At 39.7% G+C, this 24,251-nt stretch overlaps 1 protein-coding gene across 4 annotated transcripts in view; it reads left to right on the top strand.

Moving 5' to 3' along the window:
* The first annotated feature begins 894 nt into the window (after positions 1 to 894).
* Positions 895 to 24,251, top strand: part of B4GALT6 (beta-1,4-galactosyltransferase 6) — a 37,055-nt gene continuing 13,698 nt past the window's right edge. For 3 of the 4 annotated variants that reach the window (XR_013945854.1, XM_080578406.1, XM_080578405.1), the window contains exons 1-8: positions 1,793 to 8,845; positions 12,421 to 12,537; positions 12,899 to 13,012; positions 18,649 to 18,773; positions 19,244 to 19,360; positions 20,658 to 20,845; positions 22,090 to 22,212; positions 23,120 to 23,221. Coding sequence is in view for 3 of the 4 variants with exons in the window: in XM_080578406.1 (XP_080434532.1) it covers positions 8,728 to 8,845; positions 12,421 to 12,537; positions 12,899 to 13,012; positions 18,649 to 18,773; positions 19,244 to 19,360; positions 20,658 to 20,845; positions 22,090 to 22,212; positions 23,120 to 23,221 (1,004 nt within the window). In the remaining variant the exon portion in view is untranslated. Of the gene's footprint in view, positions 1,484 to 1,792; positions 8,846 to 12,420; positions 12,538 to 12,898; positions 13,013 to 18,648; positions 18,774 to 19,243; positions 19,361 to 20,657; positions 20,846 to 22,089; positions 22,213 to 23,119; positions 23,222 to 24,251 lie in introns of those variants that run through there. The other variant, XM_080578404.1, reaches the window with a different exon arrangement.

The raw sequence follows: 24,251 nt of genomic DNA, 5'->3' as shown, positions 1-24,251 counted from the left end.
TTGATTTCTCTGAAACAAAATGAAGTGAGGCCTATTGCATAAAAACCATAGCGCAAGGACAGTGACTGAGGCAAAACTGTACTTGGAAGGGGGTTAATTCCTTATTTCCGTGCTTTTTATCCTATGCCTGAATAAACTGAACATATTTTAACGATAGAGACGGATTCTCGTGGAACCCGCTGCTGCTGTCTCAGGTGCACTCGGGCACGTCCTGGCTGCCTGCCAAGCCCTTGGCACCCATCTTCCCGTCACCGCGAGCGGGCTGGGGAGGAACGGGGAGATCCCTGGACGGACCCTGAGCGGACCCAACCCATGGTGGCCAGCGTCGGTTGATGCTGCAGGAGCCATTACTTGACGTGGAGCTGGCCTCACACTTCTTAACACACATCTGCTATTAAATTGGCTGCACGGTAAGCTGCTCATGTTCTCCGAGTATGAATTATCACATACGACAATACCGAGGCGAGGGGCAGGGCGGTACCGCCCGCCTCGCCGGGCACCTGGGGACGCCCCCCCAGCCCCCGCCGCCGGCCCCTCACAGCCCCCTCAAGGCTCCAACGGCTTTTCCCGCCGCGCCATCACGTGACGCCCGGTGTGTGTGGCAGGGGTACCCTGGCGGCCCCCGTCCGGCCCCATCCAGGCCGCCCCGCGCCCCGCTCTCTCCCCAGCCAATGGGGAGGGCGGGTTTAGCATCTCCCTGCCTTCCCATTGGGCCGCAGCAAGCAGCGGCGGCAGCGGCGGCAGCGGCAGCGGCAGCAGCAGCATCGCGGCGGCACCGCCGGCGCCCTCCCGGCCCCCCTCCGCTGGAGCGCGGGGCGGGCGGGCGGGCGCGCGCTTCCCGCCGCCGCAGCTCTGCAGTCTGCTGCTGCCGCCGCCGCCGCCGCGCCGGGGCTCGCGCACGCTCCAACCGCCGCAGTGGCCGCGTCTCGGCGGGGCGGGGCGCGGAGGCGGTGCGGTGCCCGCCCGCGGCGGGGATGCTGCCGCCGCTGCCCGTGAGGGGACGGCGGGCGGCCGCGGCGCCCGGCGGCGTGAGCGGCCCCCGAGGAGCCCCTTGGCAGCGCTAGGGCCGGGGGGGGTGTGTGTGGGGTGGGGGGGCGGCTCCGGCCGCCACCTGCTCAGCAGCGGAGGCGCAGCGCCAAGGCGGGGGCGGCCGGGCCGGCCGCAAAGGGCCGCTGCCCTTCCTCCTCCTCCTCCTCCTCCTCTTCCTTCTCCTCCGGGCCGGGCGCTGGGCACCGGCCCCCGCTGGCGGGGAGGCGGCGGCAGGGAGGGGGAGCGCGGAGCCCCCCCCGCCCCCGTCCTCGCCCGAGCCCCTGCGAGGCGCCGCCGGCATCGCGAAGGGGGCGGCCGGCTCTGCCCCACGGAGGGAGGATGCCCGTGCTCCGCAAGGCGCTGCGCGTCTCCAATCGCTCCATGCTCGCCTTCATCTTCTTCTTCTCCTTCTCCTCCTCCTGCCTCTACTTCATCTATGTGGCCCCCGGCATAGGTGAGTCCGCGGGGCTGGTCCCCTCTGAGGGGACGAGGCGAGGGGCGGGGGGGGGGGTGGGGTCCGCGGCCCCTCAGCAGCCCCTCAGCAGCCCCTGGGCACCCCCGGGCATCCCCGGCCGCCTCCCCCGTCCCTCCCGTGCCCACCCCGCGGCCCTCGGGGCGAAGCGCGGCCCCCTGCGGCCGCTGAGGGGGGCTCCGGGGCGGGGGAAGGCTGCGAGCGGCCAGCGCGGCGCTGCCGGCCGGTGTTAACCTTGCATCTTTGTTCTGTCGGTTTCCAACGCTCTAGAAGATTCAGCTGCCGGCGAGAGGTAGGTTGGTGCTGCTCTTGCCCTCCCCCAGGCCGGAAAATTGAGGCGTAAAAAAAAAGCTGCTCGCCGTTTCACCGCGTTAGGAATTAATGGCAGAAGCCAGGGAAGAGCTGCGGAATTGCCTGCTGGAGCCGCGTGAATGCGTCTTTTAAGTCATGAGTGACTGCGTTCATAATAAAGCACACGTGAATGGAAATTGGGAATCAATTAGAATACTTGTCATTTTCGTCTGTCAGTGGGATCTCTCTTGACAGGCTTTACAGTTGCTTAGCTTCCGCTTCTGAAAGCACTGCTGCAGTGGGGAGACGAGCTGTGTAAGAAATGCTACATAAAATAACTGGAAGTCTGGGTCAGATTTAAAAAAAAACACACATCACAAAGCACTAGTCAATGTGCTGTTTTCTTAGGTCACTTTTATGTTGTTTCTGGGAGGGCATCGGGCTTTTTCTCACTGAATGATCCTTTCAGAACAAGTTAGTGTTAGCCCTGAGATTATCTCAAGTATTCTGTGTGGTGCTCCATGTTTCACTGTGTTGTGTGTCTGTTGGCTAGGCTGTGTTTCCCCTTTTTCCCAGGGAATGTTGACACTTTCTCCTGCACGTCTGACTCCCAAAGTATCTGTATAGCCATCTCACTGTATTTCCTCAGTGCTTAAAACTCCTCTCTGCAGTCATTGTAACGAAATGTCCACACTAATTAGGTGACTGAATCTCTGCAGTAGTTGTTTCCTGCTGACTGCTGTTTAGCTTCCTCATGTTCATAGTCTGTGTAGCTTGTAAACCACTTCAGGGTGCAGCTACTTTACCCATACTTACCTAATTCATTCCTGTGATGGAATGATGCTGCCAGGGTCCATTTAGACGTATCAGTTCTCTGAGACACTTGCGTAATATCATAATAGACTGTAAATACAAGCACTTGGCTTATGATTTAGAAAGCAAAGTGCCATTTCCACATTTTTGTAATAAAACTATTAACACATAATAGGTGTAGCTGGCGTTTTACTGCAGAATCATTTTAATATTTCTTCTTCACTGGATATTGTCTTAGCAGCATTTGTACAGTACCATGTTCAGAATCAGAGCCTCTAATAACAAGACTCTCTTAACTGACTTCATCTTGCTATTGTATTAGATGTTTGTTTAGTTTTCTTTGTACCAGCAGTGAAATGAAATCAACAGAATGCATCAACAGAATTCTTGGGGTCGGTTACTTGGGCCTGGTCAACATTTAAAAACAAAATACACCATACTCACTTAAAATGGTCTCTCTTGCTCTCTGAGATGTATATACAGTGGTCAGCCCTTACAAGCTGTAGTTTTACAATACAAAAATCTTCAGTAGTTAGATGCGTTTGTGAGATTACAGCTCTTTCCAGCTACTGTTCAATGGTGTGCTGCCCCGTGTATGCAGTTGTGAACTCATCCAGCTTAAACAAATAAAAACCCTACAACATTTTGTCTCTGATACTTCTCAAATACAGTTCAGAATGCTGCTGTCCTGAGCTGTTCTTACTGGGGTAGTGGATGTATAAAATGGTACAGGAAAGGGCAACAGGAAAATCTTACGCTGGTAATCTAAGCGTGTCAGTTTGCAGATGTGATGATTTCCCCGGAATTTGCTCCTTGAAATTGCACAATAGAGGGAAACAACATCAAATACTGTCTTAAGATAAAACCAACAGCCATCCTGGCAATATCCTTGGAGGGGAATTGTGTGGGTCAGCAGTGTGCTGGAAAGTGGGAGAAGTATAAGTGGGTTATGGAGCAGAATGGCTTCCTGAAATGACAAAACTGAGTGAAAATTTGAATTCTTACTGGGCTGCTGGAGTGGAATTCCCTCCTAGCATGCAGTTCGTGGCTTTTCAAAGGGAGAAGATGTCTGCGGAAGAAAGTCCTTAGCACTAGGAGAGTTTTCAAAGAGGCTAGCACATTGTCTCTGTCCTTCATGCTCATTAGAAGATAGTATTGCTGCGTTTTGTAATGAAACTGCAGGTTTTGTGAATTTGAAATACTGCTAATTTCTTTAGAGGGAAAAATCTCAACTGCTTATTTTAATGTTTTTAATTATTTTAAATTGTAAATATTTGCACAGTAATTATATGTATATCACATTTTTTTTTTTTGGAGAAGGTTCGCAGAACATTAGTTCTTTGGGAAATAGAAATGTTTATTATCCTGTATATTTCAGACTATGGGGAGAGGAAAAGCATTCAAAGTTCAGGTTTTCAGATGCAGTGTTGGTTTTGAGACTAAGACATATAATATTCCACATAATACAATACAGGGCTTACATGGTTGAGAAGAATTCATGTGCTATGTTGTTCCTACACCTTCCTTCTCCTCTTCCCCAAGAACAGAAGATGGGGTGGGGTAGAGATGGCTGCAACCTTATCTCAGCACCACCTCTCGTTTTGGTAATCAGAGGAGCTTGAACACTAAAGCAGATTGATCTGTGAGTGCTGATTAGAGAAGAAAACTACTTTTTCCAAATGAATGTTAAAAAAAAAAAAAAGCATTAGATAGCAAAATGAAATGGTAGAAAAAATATGTTTAAAAGTTAAAAATTTCCTTTTAATGTGTAATTGAGATGTCTGTGTGTTAGTCTCATGTATCTGATGGAAGGAAGCATTGCTTCTCCGGAAGGACCGTTTTTCTGACAGTGTTTCATCTGGTGCTCCTTCTCCAGTACTTGAAATAGAAGATACAAGCTGAAGTCACTGATTTTGAATTAATTAATGAAGATGGCATGTGATTCTGAAACTTCCTTGGAAGTTCCAATTATCTCTACATATTGCAAGTAGTCTGAGGAACCTAGCTGAGAGCAGGAATCTTTGGCAGCAATCAATTCTTATTCAGTGCTGCAGATACTGGTACCGATAAAAGCATCTTGAATAGTCAATGTGTGGTGCTGACAGTTATTCAAAACGCATTTAGCTTCACATTTACACCATGGAATGTCCCCAAAGATGAGGAGAATTGGACAATGGTGGAAGGCCATGGTGAGAGCATTAAGAGAGAGCATTTACTGATCTTATTTCACTGCCAAGGCAATCTGAGAATTCCCAGAGATTTTTTTTTTTCTTACTATGCTTTTCAACATTTCTATCAGCATCGTAACTGAAATCACACTGGACAATATAATTGGTTTCAGAAAACAATCTCTCGTTACTGGGTTGTTTTTTTCCATCTGACTCCAGCAGGGGACTTTTACCAGCACCTTACAGCTCTCAATATTGTAGTGAACTGCAGTCTTGCTTGGCCAGGTGCACGCGGTAGCGCTTGTGAGGACTAGTTAGGAAGCAGTGCAGGGATCAGGGAAGATGCAGTCTGGTTTTGGCATCAGTAACCAGAAATCCTGAACAGTAGAATGAGACTGAGGATGAAAAAACAACTACTGTTTTCTCTTTCTTGGTCTTCTGCTTATCTTACTGAAACCTTACTCCTTCTCTGGCAATCTTAACCAAGGGGCAGCTGTGCTGGCTAGGTGGAACTTTGAAACATCTCCATCAGTTTCAGCTCACAAATTGATACATTTGATATAAATTTTTTCTTCTATTCTGTATTAGGAAATCATTTTTCTAGTAGAAAATATGATATCACTCCTTTTGAACTTAAGCAGAAATGGAGGAAAGAGCTGAAAACGTTTTCTGCAATATAATTGGTAGCCAGTGCGTCCAGGTGCACAGCCCATAGATATGGGCACAGTCTCCGTGCTAATGTTCTTTTTCCTGGCATCTGTGGGTTTTTTTTTTTGATGTTTCCAAAGGCTTTCTGTTTGATCATGGAACAATTTAGATCGGCAGGGACCTCTGGAAGTGATCTGATCCAGCCTCCTGCTGAAAGCAGATCCTATTATGTCGGGTTGCTCAGGACCATGCCCAGTTGAGTTTTGCATATCTCTAGGAATGGAGATTCTGCACTACCTCTGAGCAACTTGTTCCAGTGTTTGACAACTCAGAGAAAATTGTAACACGTAACTGGAATTTCCCATCTTGTATCTTGTGTTCATTGCTTTGTCTCTTTGCTCTGTGTAGCTTCAAGAAGTGTTCAGTTTCATCTTCTGTATGCGTTTCCACTACAGAGCTGAAGACACCAAAAAATTCACCCTCCCCGTAGCCATTTCTACTCACGACTGAACAAACCCATTTCTTTCAGTTTCTACTTGTATATCACATGCTTTCCTCTGGGCTTACTCTGCTATGTTAATGTCTTTCTTTTACTGGAATCCCCAAAGTAGCTGGAATGCCTAAATATGGCTTCACAAGTAGCCGAATAGAGGAGAATTGCTGCTCTCGAACTCGGGGCTATGCTGTTGTTTCTAATACAGGGCAGCACGCTGTTGACTGTGTTTGCTACAATCATGCACAGATGATTCTGACTTTTTTTTTTTAATAGAGCATGTGTCTTCAAGGCAATAAGTTTAATACAGCTCAAGGGCTGCACTGAAACAGGAATAATACAGCTAGTGTGTTTAAAACAGAATAAATCCTTTGTCTTCTCTGTTTATGCTGTGTGAAAGCGTCATTGATAAACGGATGATGGGTGTTGCAGGATGTGGTAGATGTTCAGATTTCCTTTTCTTTGCTGCTGGCTCCTTTTACTGCTTTCTAGGAAATCCTTCTCATGGGTCTCTTACAAGTTTCTTGAGTGAGTGAAACTTGTCTATCCCTTTTCTTCATAGTTTCTGCAGGAAAATGTCTGTGCTACAAACCTGATTGTTTGGAAGCTATTTTTGGCTTTATGTAGGTTCATCTGTTATCAAAGGTTTCATTTGGAAGAAATTATTTCAGAATTAGCTATTGAATTATTTTTGACGTGCTGTATAATCGACTAATAGTATCAGATTGGAGAGTAGAACAACAACAGAACAAAGTATCCTGAGTTGGAAGGGAACCACGAGGATCATCAAGTCCAGCTCTATAGCAAATATGTTAGAAGTGTTAGAAGTTATGTTGAAGATTGTATCAGGTGTCACACTTAAAATATTGCTAGAGAAAGCTTAATTATTGTTTGTTCTTCACCCATAAGTGGCAACTTGACCAATGAGATTTCCTCTTACTGGCTCTAATAAGCGGTTAAACTGACAGCTATTCAGTCCCTCACAGCCAGAGGACTCATCCATCGGGCATATTCTTCATGGCAGTGAGTATACAGACATTGTCTAGAGTATTAAAAAAACACTGCCACTAAAAACAATTTTGAAGCCCCTCTGTTGTAGCTGATGCAGACTTGTTCATCTGCACCATATGAATGATCCCTGTTAACATCCAGAAACATCTGTAGTTGTTCATATTTCCGACAGATTGAGGTGATCTGCACCTTTCTAATACGTTTTCCCTACAAGGAGGTATACATACACAGACTCAAAAGCAGTCTCCCCATACCCATGAAATAAGTTTGGATTTATTCTGTGATTCTGTGATACAAATAATGCAAAATTGGTTTTAAAGATTCAGCAATAAGTCAAAAATTGGTTTCAAGGTATACACATTTTTGCATTTTTCTGATTGTTTCGTGTGCTTTAAAAACACATGTAGCAACAAACTTGTAACAATAAATAAAATCTTATGAAGCATTTAGTCTAAGTTGAACACTTCTATAGAATTTACCTATGCTCTGTAGATTTCAGTTTGTGAACAGGAACTAGTTTCCAACAGTCTTAGCTTACTTTGGTTATCCTCCTTTACTGCAAAGTTATTTATTAAATCTGCTTTAAAGTCTCTACTTTGTAGTTGTAAAAAATAATCCTAGAACCTAAATTCTTGACTGTGATGTTTTAGAAGCCATCTTAAGTTGAATTCTCCTTACTATATATTTAGATTAGTATTTAGAATTTAATGTGAACCTTGAGATGAGAAGAGATCCACATGAGACTTGTTCTAGAAATGTTGCCATGAAATGATTTCCCATTTACCGTTACTAGTTGAGATCTTTCTGTTAACCAGTTTGAATCCATCTCATTTGTTTTGCAGTGTGTTGAGTGTGCTTTTTGGAAGCCCTATGAAAACAGGTGTTGACTAGCAGATGTGTAACTTTGCAGGAAATGGTCATTTGGCAAGATCTGTTTTCATAAAGCAGTGTTTATAACATTTTAATTTTTGCAGTGTTCCTGGATTCTGTATAAAGTATACCCATCTGAGCTTATCAGTATTTTTTTTTTTTTCTGAAGATCAGGGTATAACGTTGCTGGGGTTGCTCTGATCATCTTGTATCATGAGAAGAACATGATCTTATTGTATTTTAAGTATTGAGTGTTAACTTTTGGAATTGTACTTGAAATAAGGCTTTTTTATTATTTTAAATGAATGATCAATTTATGATCAAGTTTATGATTTCAAAATGAAATGTGTAATCTCCAAATCTGTTCATCTTTTCTTCTTTGGTATCTCGAAAGTCATAGTTTGTGGTCTCATTAATGCTTTTCTGACTGTCTTGTTGAAATAATCACAGCTCTATCTTCATCCCACTGTTCTTCAGAATGTCAGTCATTTGTCCAGAACTTTTGATGACTGACCTGTGGAGGTGCATCGCTGATCACTGATGTAGATCTGGATCAATTGTCAGTGAAATCTTTATCTGAACTAGGTATGAGTTCATGCTCAGACTGCAGTTGGATTAGGTGGAGCATTTTGTACAGTATTTGTTCCAAGGTATCCTGTATGGGCACTGCACTTCTGCTTACCTTGTACATTATGTGACAGCCTGGATTCTATACATTTCTTGAGTTAGGAGTGCTGTTTCTTGTTTACTATGGACCATGTGCAGTGAAATAAGGAGAATACGAAGAAAACTAGTTGTGAGTGGTTACATTGTGAAGTGTTTTGTTTGATTAAAACTGAAAATTTTACTTCCCGTTTTGTGCATTGTATTTCATTGTAACAGGCGTGGTGATTGGTACAAATGCAGCAAGATAATAGCAGAAGGAAATCTTCATGACAGCAAAGGCAGTGTTTCTGGAAGCCTGTGCCAAGCTCAGGGAGATAACCCATATTCAAGTACTACTGGCAATTGAAGAGGATTGCCGTGGAAGTTCTCAAACTGTAGTCCTCGGTATTCTGCTCTCGGTCTTGTTCCCTTAACATTCTTGCAGGAAAGACTTATTTTTCTCTGACATTTCTTGCTGTTGTAGTTTATCTGGAATGCTTTGCTGTCACAGCTGGGTGATCTGACATGTAAGCTATGCTCTTTTACGCAGGTCTTTGCTGACAAACCTGTGCTAATAGATCAGATTTATTTTTATGACTAAGTTAGTATCTTTGATTTCACATGATGCTCTTAGCTTCTAAAGTAATTAATTGGCAACTCAAGCATCTGCTATCACTTGAGCAGCTATTGAACAGCAAAAGAATATAAAGTCGGTCAGGCAGTGGCAAGGTGCAGTGCTTTATCAGTTATGAGGCTGGATACTGTGTAAGTTTTCTTTTCCCTGCTCTGTGCTCCAGTGCGTCTATGAATAGATTAGCATAAAAGAGAGACAACTGGGATATTATGCTAAGATAAGGTGTTGCTGTCTACTGCAGACCAGCTATGCCATTCAGGAGGACTGAATTATGAAAGGTACGCTGACACACAACTTCATTTTTCAATAGAAGAACCTCCTGTCACATGAGGATGTGAGAGAGAGGTTACAGTTGTGGAAGACTAAGTGTGATAATAAATTTGATAGTGGAAACTATGGGCCCTGCCCAGATTTGTTGCAAGGAATTCTCTGGTATAAAGCACAACTGCTGGAGTATTATCTTTCAAGTAGTGTTATCTTTATTATTTGTGGTAGAGTCCCAGGTAGCTGCTACAAAAGATGTAGAGTAAGTGCATAGAAAGGAAGATACTGCATTGTGTTTATATATTTGGGTACAAGTTTATGGTGGTTTGGCAAACAGATCAGCCAGGAAGATGAGGTGTTCAATTGGCACGGACTCCAAGAATAGCTTGATTCAAACATGGCAAGGTTAGATCTTCCGATTAGCAAGTGCAGCTTAGGCCAAGGTGGCAGCAGGCTTTGTCTGGTCATTTTTTGGATTCTTATCTTTTTGTGATGCCTATTTTTTAGAGAAATGTCTTTTCTAGCTTTGTCTGTCACAAAGGTCTGATGTGTTTGTTCTCATTTATCTCCTTTTCCTCAGAAGCAGCAAATTTTCCTTCAAAAAGCAGCTTTCAAAAAGGGGAGCTGTAGGTGATTTTGCAGAAAATCTGTTCTATCAAGGTTTATGCCTGCCTTCTCATCTGGTCTAGAATAAAGTTTCTATAGGAATTGAGGGCAGTTATTATGGCCCTCTTGACTTTTCTGTGGACTTGTTTCAAGGTCTTAGTCTTAGTTCTGTCCTTAGTACTGTGTCAGGTTCCTAAAACTACAGCAGTAGTCTGTTAGGAAAATATTCCTTCCAGTGACTTCTGGAGTAAATATTTCCTTTCAAACAGGAGCAATGCTGGAGAATATGCTTGCTGACTACACGGTGTCAATAATTTCTGTCACTGTGTGTATAATAAGTGACATCCATCTGTATAACAGCTGAAGTGCATGCAGTCAATAGGTTTGGTAGCAGCCAGAAAAAAAAATTCCTAAGGCTAATGAACATGTAAGTAGAAGGAAAAGCACCAAGCATTCCTGTTAGGAAAGGTAATATCATTCTTAGGAAGCTTGAAGGTAGAGACTTGTAGTGTTGCTAATGAAAAAAGGAACAAGAAGAAGCTAGTGAAATGACTTATGGGCTGTCTGAAAGAGGTCTAAGCATAGAACTCCGGGGACAAACAATACCGAGGCTAATATACACCTATAAAAAGGCTCTTCATTTTGTCACAGCTTAGTAAATGGGTGTCGCAGTTAATGCTACGTTGCCATGCTGCTTATGTTCAGACAGTGGTCATAGGTGTATGAAAATACTTTTTCTCTTGTAAAATCATAATCTGTGTTTCATTGTATAAAGAGGTATAAGGTTGCACAGTAACTGCTGTGGAGAAAAACACGAGTTTGACTTTGGGGAATAATTCTGGGAATGGACACTTCTGAAGGCAGAACTCACCAAAAGTTTGAATGTCTTGAACTCTTGAAGAGTATTGAGTTGTCTATTCTTGTATCTTTCAGAGGTGTAGATCTAGCTTATATATATATATATATTTTTTTTTTCCTGTTGCCCAAAATATATTTAAGTGAACAGTTTCCTACTCGCAACAAAAAATGTTTTGTCTAGAAGTGTTTGTGTCTTAATAGCAGAAATACACCCTGATGTGGGTCAGGTCGTACTCTAATTCAGGTTAAAATTGTGCAAAGAACAAAGTTAGATGTATCCTGATGTTCCGGGTCCAGCTTGGGTGGAGTTAATTTGTTTCCTAGCAGCTCATATGGTGCTATCTTTTGGATTTGTGACCAAAACAATGTTGCTGAACACCAGTGTGTTTTAGCTGTTGCTGAACAGCATTTGTACAGCATCTAGGCCTTTTCTGATTCCCATGCTGTCCTACCCCCAGCCAATTAAGTTTGGGGTGGGTAAGAAGTTGGGAGGAAATGTAGCTGGGACAGAGAACCCATAGTGACCAAAAAGAGATCCCATACTATACAATGCTATGCTCAGCAAACGAAATTGTGTCGTGTCCCCCCCCCTCCCCCCAAAGTAGTGGTTGCTGACAGGACATTGGTGAGTTACTGTTTTTGCATCACTTTTTTTTTTTTTTAATCCCTTCAGTTTATTAAACTATCTTAATCTTAGCCCGTGAGGTTTTGTTCCACACCTTCCTTGCTTTTGTCCTTCCATTTTTTTTTTCCCCATCCCACTGAGGGATAGTGAGCGAGCCGCTGGTGGGGGCTTACCTGCCAGCCAAGGTCAACACACTACACCTGATAAATGGGAGTTAATGTTATGTCTCTGTAAACCTGCTATTCTGTAGTGTTAGGAAGTCTTCCAACTTTCTCTCTGTTTAGGACTGAGAGTTGTATTGAGATCAGATTTGGAGCTTTGAATAAAGGGCTAAGACAGAGGAATATTTCATAATGTTGCTATGAGTATCATAGTTAGTCAGAATGTTGATTTACTCACGCTTGATGCCTGTAATAAATATTTCACATATAATTATCAAGCATTAATACTTTAAGATTGGCAGTGATTTGTAGCAGTTGTATACTGAAACAGCTGTTGGGGGGTGAATAAATAGCAGTGCATTTTGATTGAAAGTTATGTTAACTAGTGAGTAAAAGGGGGACAGTTCTCTGGGACTAAAGAATTTCTGGATATTTGTTTTTTCTATCCAGTATTTCTCTGATGTATATATTTATGCATGTATGAGAGATGGATGGATAAGCGTCTCCACATGAACACTTTTTTATTGGTAAATTCAGTTGATTCCCTGCACTGGTAGTTGCTTTTGGTAAGCTAAAGAAAAATGAAGGCATCATATAAAGTTTATATTGACTTTTTATAATTTTATTTTTTATATAGACCTGTGACTGAGTTTATTGTATTCTCATTTTGTTGCTGTTACATTTCACTCTTTGTGAATCTTGGAGTATTAATGTTCACTAGCCATGAATTCAGACTGAGTAGTAAATACTGAACATGTTATAAATGGATGTTAGAATAATTTGGAAATACCTTATTTTAATTCAAATTCAAAATTGCTTTTTGTTTTATCAGCAAACACGTATCTCTTTATGGTGCAAGCTCGTGGTATCATGTTGAGAGAAAATGTAAAAACAATAGGACACATGATCAGATTGTACACTAACAAAAACACTACATTGAACGGAACAGGTAAGAATATTTCTTCTTTAATTTCATTTCAGAAGAGCTTTTTGGGGTGCAGGGGGGAAACCTGCAGAAAACAAACCTTAAAGGCATAGCTTGATCATGAAAGCCTAGACCCAAGCACTACTTTTCAGTAACTGGAGAGAAGACCAAAGAGTTACTGTATTTCAGTTCACTTTAGTAGGAAAAATGTCATAGCTGTAACAACGATACCTTAATTGAATTACTGTTAATGTGGTAAAAAGTTATTTAATCATGCTGCCTGGAATTGGCTACTTACAAAGTCAGCATTGTCACCTGCCTGATGATATGTTACAAAATCAGTGGATAACTTAGGTTTTTACAAAAATAAATTCTTCTTTTTAAGATTATCCTGAAGGAAACAATTCTAGTGACTGTGTCGCTCAAACAACAATGTATCTTCCAGAAAACTTCACTTACTCTCCTTACCAGGCTTGTCCAGAGAAGCTGCCTTACATGAGTAAGTTTTAAATTGACCTTAATGTTTATCTGGTAAATTGGATTGTACTTAAAACAAAATGTAATTACTTAAAATAATAAAAGTATGTAACAAAACTAAATTATTTCAACAGTAAGTATTTTAGTTACTCAACTTTGGGAATCAAATAAAAAGTTCTGACAATATCAACTGAGTAACCAAAGAAAGAGGATGGTGATTGTACCAGTTGAAAAATGCGTATAAATTAGTATTTCTAGGGACACTTTCAAGGACTCTGGCAGATGAATTCTGCCAAATTAGTTAATTCAAAATTGTACTGGCTTCTGCTAAACTGTTCCTCTTGAGTGTTAGTTTACTGTCCAGAAGTGGAGGGATAAGGCAAGTCAGGTGTTGATGAGTCTCATTTTATCACATAATCTTAAATCACTAATGCAAATGTGTTTGCACTGAAGTGTATTTGGAATTGCCAGAATAGGGACTTGCATTCTACTTTGGCATCCTTCCTATCAACGTCATTGGCTGTATGTAATTCTACCAGAATTTGCTTTTGGGTGTTCTTATTACTGCTCACTTTTCCATCTTTTTTGATGGTGATCTCTTCATTTGTACTTACTGAGTTGTGCTGAATTTAATGAAAAATCATACTTTTAATAGAAAGTAATTCACTGGATAAGATACCATTCAGCAAGGAGATATATATCCCACCCTTTGGTTTTCATGCATCCCTTTTTAATATGTATCTGTGTATTTATAAATAGAACTCCTTTCAAGATTATGTAATACAATGAAATGTTGCAAATGGTCCTGAGATGGTTGAAGAAAAGAGCTTCTTGAATCACATATATTTTGACCTACTCAGTAGTCTGTGGTTGTTACAGAAGTCAACTATATTTCTTCACACGACTAAATTCAATTTGCAAAATTTGTATCCTGGAATGAGTACGGTAAAATCATATTTTGTCCCAAGTACCTGTGCTCTTAAAATATGAGCAGCTAGTGGCTTCTGTATGACTCAGTCTTTAAGGTTACCATGCACGGGTTGAGCACTGCTATGCTGCTTCATAACTGCAACAAGATACCTCTACTTCAAGATAAAAGCAGTATGAAAGAATTTTTCATGTGTTCCATAATTCAGAACCAGCATAATTTGAATACTGGCTTGATATGTAAATGGAATGCAGATGAGTTGTTTCAGTTATACGAAATAAAACTCTTATGTTAAGGTCATCTCAACTTTATACTAGTTTGCAAAAATCACTGCAAGTAGAAGTGGCTCTTAGTGAGCTATAAGAAATATACAGATCTTTAATATGATCACTTCAGTACCCTGGGATTAAATGTACCTTAACAGTTATAATAAATATTAGAAAAATCTATTAGTATTTAAAAAATAATCTTCAGTGGAAGTTCTCCAGAACTTATAGTTTCTAGCATTCCATCAAGTGAATGGTTGAGCTTTTCCTAATATTCAACCAGCATTTACTCCCCTCTGACTCATTCTACCTACCCCCCCCCCCCAAAAAAAAAAAAAAAGTTGGATTTCTCCTTGTGCTTCTCCTTGATGCTTGGAAAAGAGTTGGTTGCCATCTGTACAACAAAATACTGTGTTTTGGAAAAGACAAAGTTTTTGTCTGTCTTCTCATTGGTAGATAAACCAATTCTTTCAGCCTTTCTAGAGTGTGTAGTTTTAAAACTCTTGTCATTCTTGATTTTGTAGCATAGACTTTCTCTAATTTGATTTCCTTTTGAAATATCATACCCAGCTAAAGCCCTGGTAGGACTATGGAAACAACACAAACCAGTAATTACCTTCTCTGTCTTTCATACAACAGCTGTTAATGTATTCCAGAATGAGGTTTGCCATTTTTGTGCAACTGCATTACAGTTTATTGTCTCATATTAATATGCAATCCATTATAAACCATCAAAATCTCTTTATGCATACTGTAGTGTAGCCAAGTATTTCCTGTTTTGTGTGTGCATATTTCATTTCTCCTAAAGTAACAATCCATATATACATGTATACATTTAATTTCACTCTGTTGGTTACAATATGTATCTGTAATTTGTTGAAATTATTTTTGTTTTCTGCTTCTGTTCTTCAAAATGGTTTCTGCTTCCTTTGCTTTCTCGTTTTATTTCTTTTTAGGTTTTATAAATAAATCTGTTTTTTATTGTAGCTTGACAGTAATGGAAGTAGTGAATATTAAATGCAGATACTTCCTTCTTCTGCCTGCCCTACCAACGGCAGTGAAAAACTACAGATACCTATTCACCCCTTTCCTGCGTACTTTGATAGTACCAATGTTTCAGGATCTACTATAGTTTACTATACTTTTTAAGCAATCTGGAGGGAATTTCATCATCTTCCATCAAATTAAGAGTGTCTGCCATATCTAAATATTGTTTAACTGGTCCTGGCCCTGGCTCCTACTTTTTTTTTTTTACATTTAAATATTTGTAAGCATCTAGTCACGTCTAAGACTAAGATCTTAGTACTTCACATCTTAGTACTTCACATTGTGTATTTTGTGTATTGTTTGATTCCTTTTGTGGTGTAACAATTGATATTTATTTATCTTTATTTTTTCTGTTAGATTCTTTAAATCAATTGCATGGTTCTTGATGCTTCTCTGTCTCTTGGTAATTGAAATTGATTTAGTTTTTTTTTTTAAATTTAATTTGTACATGTTTATATTCTGTGTATCGGTCCTTTGTTACTTGCTCGTGTTTCTACTTCCTGTATGATTTCTTTTTCAGGTTATTGAAGAGTGTCAGTTACAACCATAATGATTATCTAGGTGTTTTTTTTTTTTTTTTTTTTTTTTTTTGTAGACTGTAGGTTTAGCTTGTTCTGCAGTATTTTTATACCCAGAGGATCAGAGGTCGGCTGAAGAGCACCTGAAGAACAGTACAAAGGAATTCCAACCATGTCATCCAATAAAACACTTTCATTAGGGTCCCAACTTAAGTGCCTCTACATGAACTCAGTCAGCATGGGAAATAAACAAGGGGAACTGGAAGTTCTGGTTAAATCTCAGGGCTGTGATATCATTGGCCTCAGTGAGACATAGTGAGATGACCTGCATGCCTGGAGTGCAGGGATAGATGGTTACAGGCTCTACAGGAGACACAGGCAGGGAAGGAGAGGAGTGGTATAGGCTTGGGAAGGAGTGGCTGGAGAGTTTCCCAACAGCAAAGGACCTGGGGGGCTGCTGACTGAACATGAGCTGACAGTGTGCCCAGCGAGCCAGGAAGGCCAGTGGCATCCTGGCCTGCATCAGAAATAGCCTGGCCACGAGGAAGTGATTGTCCCCTTGTTCGTGGCACTGGTGAGAACATGCCTTGGATAGTGTGTTCAGTTTTGGGCCCCTCACTACAAGAAGTATGTTGAGTTGCTCCAGTGTGTGCAGAGAAGAGCTATGAAGCAGGTGAAGGGACTAGAAAACAAGAATTATGAAGAGTGACTGAGGGAATTGGGGTTATTTAGTCTGGAGAAGAGGAGGCTGAGGGGAGACCCCATCGCTCTCTCCAACTACCTGAAAGGAAGTTGCAGCAAGGAGGGTGCAAAGAGGGGTCTCTTTTCTCAGGTGACAGGTGATATGATGCAAGGAAATGGTCTCAAGTTGCACCAGGGGAGGTTTAGGGTTCGATATTAGGAAGAATTTCTTCATAGAGGAGGTGGTCAACCATTGAAATGGACTGTCCGGGGAAGTGGTGGAGTCTCCATCCCAGGAGGTATTCAAGAGATGTGTGGACGTGGTCCTAAGGGATGTGGTTTAGTGATAGTACTCAGTAGGTCAGGTTGATGGGTGAACTTGATGATCTTGCAGGTATTTTCCAACCCAGATGATTGTATGAATCCACACAGTTATTTTCAGGAACTGCCAGCTTGCCTTTTTCCTTAAAAAAAAAAAAAAAATTGTTTTAGATCTGCTTTTAAAAGATTTCCTTATTGTGCTGTTCTTGATTCCTTTTTCCTTTCTATCCTTTCTGTTTTTATTTATTTATTTATTTTTTCAGTTCTGTGTTATCATATCAAAAACTAAAATGGCTCTTGCAGTATCTTCTGCTTTTTGTGGTGATTTCACACTGACAGCTAGCTAAGTTCTACCATGCTGCTCTCTCACTCACCCTCCTCAAAAGGACAGGGAGAGAAAATATGGGAAATGGGGGCTGCAGTCAGTCCATAACACTTTGTCTCTGCTGCTCCTTCACAGTCACTCCCACGGGGTCCCTCCCACAGGATGCCGTCCTTCCCAAACTGATCCTGAGGGAGCTTCCCACAGGCAGCAGCTCTTCAAGAACTGCTCCCACATGGCTCCGTACCATGGGGTCCATCCCCCAGGAGCAACCTGCTCCAACACAGGTCCCCCACGAGCGGCAGCTCCCCCCAGACTCCCTGCTCCTGCGTGGGCTCCTCTCCACGGGCTGCAGCTCCGGCCCGGGGCCTGCTCCTGCGGGGGCTCTCCATGGGCCGCAGCCTCCTCCAGGCCACATCCACCTGCTCCACCGGGGGCTCCTCCACGGGCTGCAGCGTGGAGATCTGCTCCGTGTGGGACCCACGGGCTGCAGGGGGACAGCCTGCTCCACCAGGGGCCTCTCCACAGGCCGCAGGGGAACTGCTGCTGCGTGCCTGGAGCACCTCCTGCCCTTCTTCTGCACTGACTTCGGCATCTGCAGGGCCGTTTCTACTTTTTCTCACCCCTTTCTCCCAGCCTCTGTTGTGCAGTTGCACTGTTGTGTGTTTTGTTTTTTTCCCCTTTCTTTAATCTGCTCTCCTAGAAGCCCAACCAGCGTCTCTCCCTGGTCTGGCTCTGGCCAGCAGCGGGTCCCTTTGGAGCCAGCTGGAGCTGGCTCTGATCTGACACTGGGCAGCTGCTGGGCTCAGCTCACAGAGGTCCCCCCTGCATCCCCTGCCACTACGAAAACCTTGCCACATAACAAACAAACAGTTATTTCTGGTATTCTCCAAAAATTTCAGTCTTTCAAAAAGGTCTAGGTAGCTAGTCAATTCAGTGTCACAACGTCAAGCAATTACAAAATGCTTTCATTCTGGACACAAAAAGATCTCTTGCATGTGGTTACAGGGAAGAAAATGGTAGGAATTTCTTTCATTGTCTTTAAAATTTCAACCTTTACCGAAGACTTGAGTTTAAAGACAAAAAATAAAGAATGTTTTATGGTGTCTGTCAGATAGTTACTGTAAAATCTTTATTTGATGATCTAGTATTTTCTTGTAATAAGTACTAACCTGATTTTTTTGCTACCATATTGTAGTCTGTATTTAATATCTTGCTGAATTCTTCTCTGATCAGTATCCATTTGCAAATACTTCCCCTGTTGGGCTAATCAGTTCTGTCAATGGTAGTTTTCAAGTCTGTCCATTTGCTATAAATTGGTCTGATACAGTCAATGGTGAATTAATGGGTGAAGTCTGCATATGAAATAAATTTCTAGAATTTAAATTGCTGGATTTAGAGTGTAGCAAAGGTGTAAAAGCTGAACATTAAGAGGACTCCATGATTTTTTTTTCCTTTTATCTATATTGTAATGTAAATCAAATTTCCTGATTCTATTTGCCTGTGATATACCTTTTAAAGTTAGATCTATTGTCTTAATTGAAATTAATAAATATAAATTTTTCCTCTATTTAGGAGGCCTTATTGATGTCAATATGAGTGAAATTAGTTTTGATGAAATTCAGCAGCTATTTTCAAAAGACTTAGACATTAAACCAGGAGGACACTGGAAACCAAAAGACTGTAAGCCACGATGGAAGGTGAGATGTTTCTTTGCTTTTTTTTTTCCTGTTTGTATTCAACAATAGTTTACCATTGTATGCACTCAACCTTTTACCGCTACAGTTTTATATAACATGTAGTATACTACAGTGTATCTATTGTGCTGTGCTCAAGAAGACACTAGAGCTTGTAGAAAAACATGAAATGGATTGCCTTGTAGATATAAACTTTTCCAGTGTTTGTATTGCTTAAAATGTAATTAGAAGCAAATGATCATAGAAGGAAAATCATATTTAACTTTTACATAAGAACTTTTTCTTCTTTTTTTAACTGCTTGAGCAAAATTCCAACCTGCTTGCTTAGTGGAAATGACATATTGTAGAACACTGAGACAATTTTAAAGTAAAAATTAAAAAGCTTGTGTAAGCCATGGAAGACTTAATTTGTATTAAAACATTACAATTTAAAAATGTTAATATAATAGCTTACTATAAATAATTTTTTGAAGGTGGCAATCCTCATTCCTTTTCGGAATCGCCATGAGCATCTTCCAATTTTTTTCCGGCATCTGATACCTATGTTGCAGAAGCAGCGGCTGGAATTTGCCTTCTATGTTGTTGAACAGGTAACAACACTTATCTGAAAAGTGACTCTTTGGGATTCCTTACTAAGGGGGATTTGATATGCTTACTAAGATTTGGATAAATCCAGAATTTAAAAATTGTTTCACTGCCGTTCTAATCCTTTGAGTGAAAAAGGAAAGGTCAGCTCCATTCCCAGGATTAGCCTATGGCCTTTTTTCAAATACAGTCTGGTATTTTATGGGCGATAACATGGCCTCTTTGAATCTGTTGTCTTTGTAAGTTTTCAAGGTAAAACAACAACAAGAAATACACATTTTAAGGATAAGAATTGGGAATGGTTGTTTAGAGAAAGCTATTTTACAGTACGTGCTCACTGGAATCCAATCAAAGACAATAACTTTAAAGTCTATGCTTTCCAGTTAATATATGTGAAATATAGTGGTGGTGTTGATCCTAAAAAATTACCAGCTAGTACCAGCTAGAGACTAAGAGACTCTTCATAAACAGAGAGGAATGATTATGTAGGGGAAAAAAAAAAAAGAAAGAAAAAAAAAAGAAAAAATACCACAAAAACAGCCAACTAGAAGTGTTTGCAAGTCACAGTGAAGGAACAAAATAGTTCAGATTAATAGAGGAATTTGCACTGTTGTTGGCTGTAGCAGATAAATAACCTCCCAAAGAAATTGCTGGACTTAGTTTTCATGGTTTATCTTATGTGATATTTTCAGGTGACAAAGTGAAACATAGCAGAAAACAAATAAAAAGATCCACTAAATTGTCATGAAAAAGTCATTTAAAATGCATTTGCTGTATCAAAAGGTCTTGTAAATTATACTGTCTTGTTAGTTCAAAATTGAAATGTGGAGATTTAAATTGTGCTAGAAATAAAAATAACTTGAATTTAACTTCATAAAAGTTTCTAAGAAATTGGAAGTTCTAATATAAGGTTGTCAATTAATGTATATATGTAAATGTTAAGAAAACAACAATTACAGCTTGACTAAAGAGTCAACTGTTTTAAGAAACAAAACTTAATATTTCTTTTTAGTTTTTATCAGTATTTCTTTAACTGGTAATATGCTGTATTGATCTAGTGCTGTAAGTTACTAGTGCTGTTAAGTTTTGTGCAAGGTAGAAGGTTGTGTAGACTTTTAAATCACAAAATAAGAATTAATGTAGTTGGTGTTAGCCAGAACTATTACTCTGTTTAACTAGAGGAATAACAGACATCTTTGTCAATACTTTTTTAGTGTGGAAGATGATGTATTTCTCATAGTATTGAAATTATGTCTCTTTCTTCTTGACTCTTATAATTTCTTTTTTGTTTTCTGTTTGAAGACAGGTACACAACCTTTTAATCGTGCAATGCTCTTTAATGTTGGCTTCAAGGAGGCTATGAAGGATGTTGTCTGGGACTGCATTATATTTCATGATGTAGATCACTTACCTGAAAATGACCGTAATTATTATGGGTGTGGAGAAATGCCACGTCATTTTGCAGCAAAGCTGGACAAATACATGTACATGTAAGTAATTAACTTTATCCACATTGTTTCTTAAGGACCCGGAAACATTCTTGAATAGTGTATAATTTTCTGACAGTATATCCAGCAGATGAAACAAATAAAACAGCCTCTTACCACGCTATTTGTATAAATGAAAAATAATCATTTGTGATTATTAAAAAAAAAAAAGGATTTAAGTTTACTGGTTACATTTGATATGTTGTCATAGTAAAGATATTATTTATAATTTTCAGTATTGTACTCGTTGCGGTGAGGTTGATATTAAAAAAACAAACAAACAAACAAAAACACTATGTGAGCCAAGGGAAAAAAACCTTACCTTGTCATATTAGAAAGTTTTTTTGGTTACATAAGACTTTGTGGTGGCTGTTAACAAAGACAAATAGATAATCTGCAACAAAACGCCACAGGAAAAAAGTCTTAATTTTCTCATAAATGTACAACATAAATCTGTTTTGTATTGCTTCTTAAACAAAAGATTTTCTTACTGCTAGACCATTTCATATCTTGCTTTCAATCTTTACTGAAACTTGATAAATGCAAAGCATCCTACAGTTTTGTTACCTCTTTGCCTTCTGTGATTTTACATTAATGATTTTTTAGTACTCTGTGAATGCTATCATATGACACTGTCTTAATCACTTCACAGAAAACTGTATTTGCCATCCTTAAAATTTATGGCAGGAAGTCAGCCAACTTGACAACCTGCTCAGTTGGACAGATCAAAAGCAATGCATTGAAAGCACAGCTGTGTGTTTGTACTAAAGGTTGGCAACCAATTAGCTGTCAAAATTTTCAGGATTTTAGATGTATTAAAAATATATATAAATAAATTGATGCATTACTGATTGTTGATTTTTTTTTTTTACAAATGGATAAAGAGGGATTTTTCCAGTTGAATAGTGTCAAAGTACAACAGTTTGAAGGCTTTGCTTCACAGTTCTTTCAGCTTTGAGTCTAAATCAGCCATCTGAAATATGTGGTAGACATGTTTCGTGTGATGATACTAACATGAGCTACAGTCTAAGAATACCTTTCATGCAAATCAAACACTACTGCAAATATTTTATTCAACTTCCATTTGTATTACTTAATGCCTGTTATCTGTGAACCAGTTTCCCTTAATGGATACGTTCCACATCTGTCCTTAATTTAGAGTTCTTGTTTTATTGAAAGGTATTGCTCAAAGAGAGGGCTACTTACGTAAGTCCAGATAATAAGACAAAATTTGTCTTATTTTTCAGTCTTCCATACAATGAGTTCTTTGGTGGGGTAAGTGGACTGACAGTGGAGCAATTCAAGAAGATCAATGGATTTCCTAATGCCTTTTGGGGATGGGGTGGAGAAGACGATGATCTTTGGAACAGGTGAGTGTTCGATGCTTATTATGTCTTTCTTATTGTTCTCTTATATCCACCATTTGAGAGCAATTAGGTGGTTTTTTTTGTTTGTTTTAAATGAAAAATTTTTGTCATTTCTAAAGAATTCAGTTTAGGAATATCAGAAAATACTGTGTAAAAGAGTAAGTACGACATTCGTTCTTCCTTCACCTCTTTTGGCCTGGGGACAGTTAACAGTCTTTTAAGAGGGAGGTCTCTTAAAACATAGCAGATATAAAAAGAGATAACAGTATTAAGCATATTTAGTCTCATTCTTCTAGCCCTCTGTATGTTGCTTTTTGATTTTAATTTATATTTCTGTTGCTGTTAGCATTACAGAATAACATTTTACAGTTTGTAGGGCAAGCATGTATTTATTTAATCTTTAATATCACAGGAGCAGTGTCTGAGTGATAGTTTAATTTGTAGCTATATTGGTAGTCATGAATTGGATAACGGACAGCACTGTTTGTTGTATTACTAACTGCACACAGTAAACAATTGTAAAACATTCCAGTGGAGTTCTTAGAACTGGTGTCTGCATGAGTTCAAAAATAAAGAGAGAGGTTTTAAAGTAGGAGTTTGTATGTTTTTCTGTTTTCCTTGGTATTTTCATTTTTTTTTTCATCCTGTTGTGCAATAAAGCAGGATATTGGTTTTGTCTGCTTTATTAGTTATTAGGCTAGAAGTTTTGTTTTTGTTTTTAATGGAGATAATGTCAGTAAATGCAAAGACTTAGCTTTAAGAGATCTACTATGTAATTTTCATTTTTGTTGTAACTTATAAAAACATCTTTTAACAGTTGGGCTTGATGATCTTGGACGTCTTTTCCAACCTAAGTGATTCTATAATTTTATGATATTCTTTATAAAAATGTTTGTTTATTTTACTGTAGGGTTCATTATGCTGGATACAACGTAACAAGACCAGAGGGAGATTTAGGGAAGTACAAATCCATTCCTCATCATCACAGAGGTGAAGTCCAGTTTTTAGGACGGTAAGAAAAACTGAAAACTAATCAAACACTACAGCTAAAGAAGTAAAGATTTTTCACATATATATATCTTCTGCACATAAAACGAGCAGTTAGTGCTTGTGTTACTCCCTCTTTAGGGCTAAACTCTGTATTTTCTTAAACATACTTTTTATTATTATTATTTTTTTTTAACCATGAAAGTGATAGAGTTTGTATGTCAAAAGATATTATCGTCATTCTCTTTGGTCTCTGGTGAAGAAAGTTACCATTCTTTAATAGCTTGGGCATTAGCACTGGGAGGGCTCCACTAGTCTGTTAAATTAAATATTCTGCAAAAGGAAGCAGTACAGCTGGGGAAAATGACTCCAGTGTGAAAACAAACTTTAGAACTTCTCAAGGATTGGTTCTTCCATCATATTTCATTGTTTTCTGAGATAACAGGTCTTCTTGTTTCCTAATTATATTGAGCTGAATTTTTTATTTTATGGTGCCTTTCTTTTGCTACAAAAATGCAAAACACTTTCACTGCCCTAGAGTAGAATAGCAACCAGAATGCAGCAGATGAGCTAGTGTTGTAATGTAATGTGAAGAACAAAATAGAGGGTTTTTGTAAGTTGTGTAGTTTTCAAGTAACTAGAAATACTGTTCAATTGTTCTATAAATGTGTATCTCTTTTTCTGGGAGCATCATTATTTAACAGTTAAGAATAAAGCAGAAAATCGATGTGTACTGTAGACAAGAGTAAATAAGTGATATGAAGCTAATATATATATTAGTAATCCGTGAGGGAAAACTGCTTTTTAATCACCTCCAATTTGGATGTTTGCAAATGCAGTTGTCTCAAGGATGAAATGAAGAGAAGATCAGACATTTTGCATGTGTGGTGATACACTGCAAAAGCACCTGAATCTTCTCTTATCTCTATAGTGAGTTTTTATAGGAAAAAAAAAAAAGAGGAAGAAATTGAATATTCTTTAAAAATTATTTTAATTTGGGTCCACAAGAAGAATATATATAAATTGCCCAACTTGTTATCTAGTCTTAAGATGAA

Source organism: Anser brachyrhynchus (genome assembly GCF_964034855.1).
Source record: "Anser brachyrhynchus genome assembly, chromosome: 2".
Classification (NCBI taxonomy): Eukaryota; Metazoa; Chordata; class Aves; order Anseriformes; family Anatidae; genus Anser; species Anser brachyrhynchus.
The sequence above is the reverse complement of the archived record's forward strand: the minus strand, read 5'-3'. Positions and strand labels throughout refer to the sequence as shown.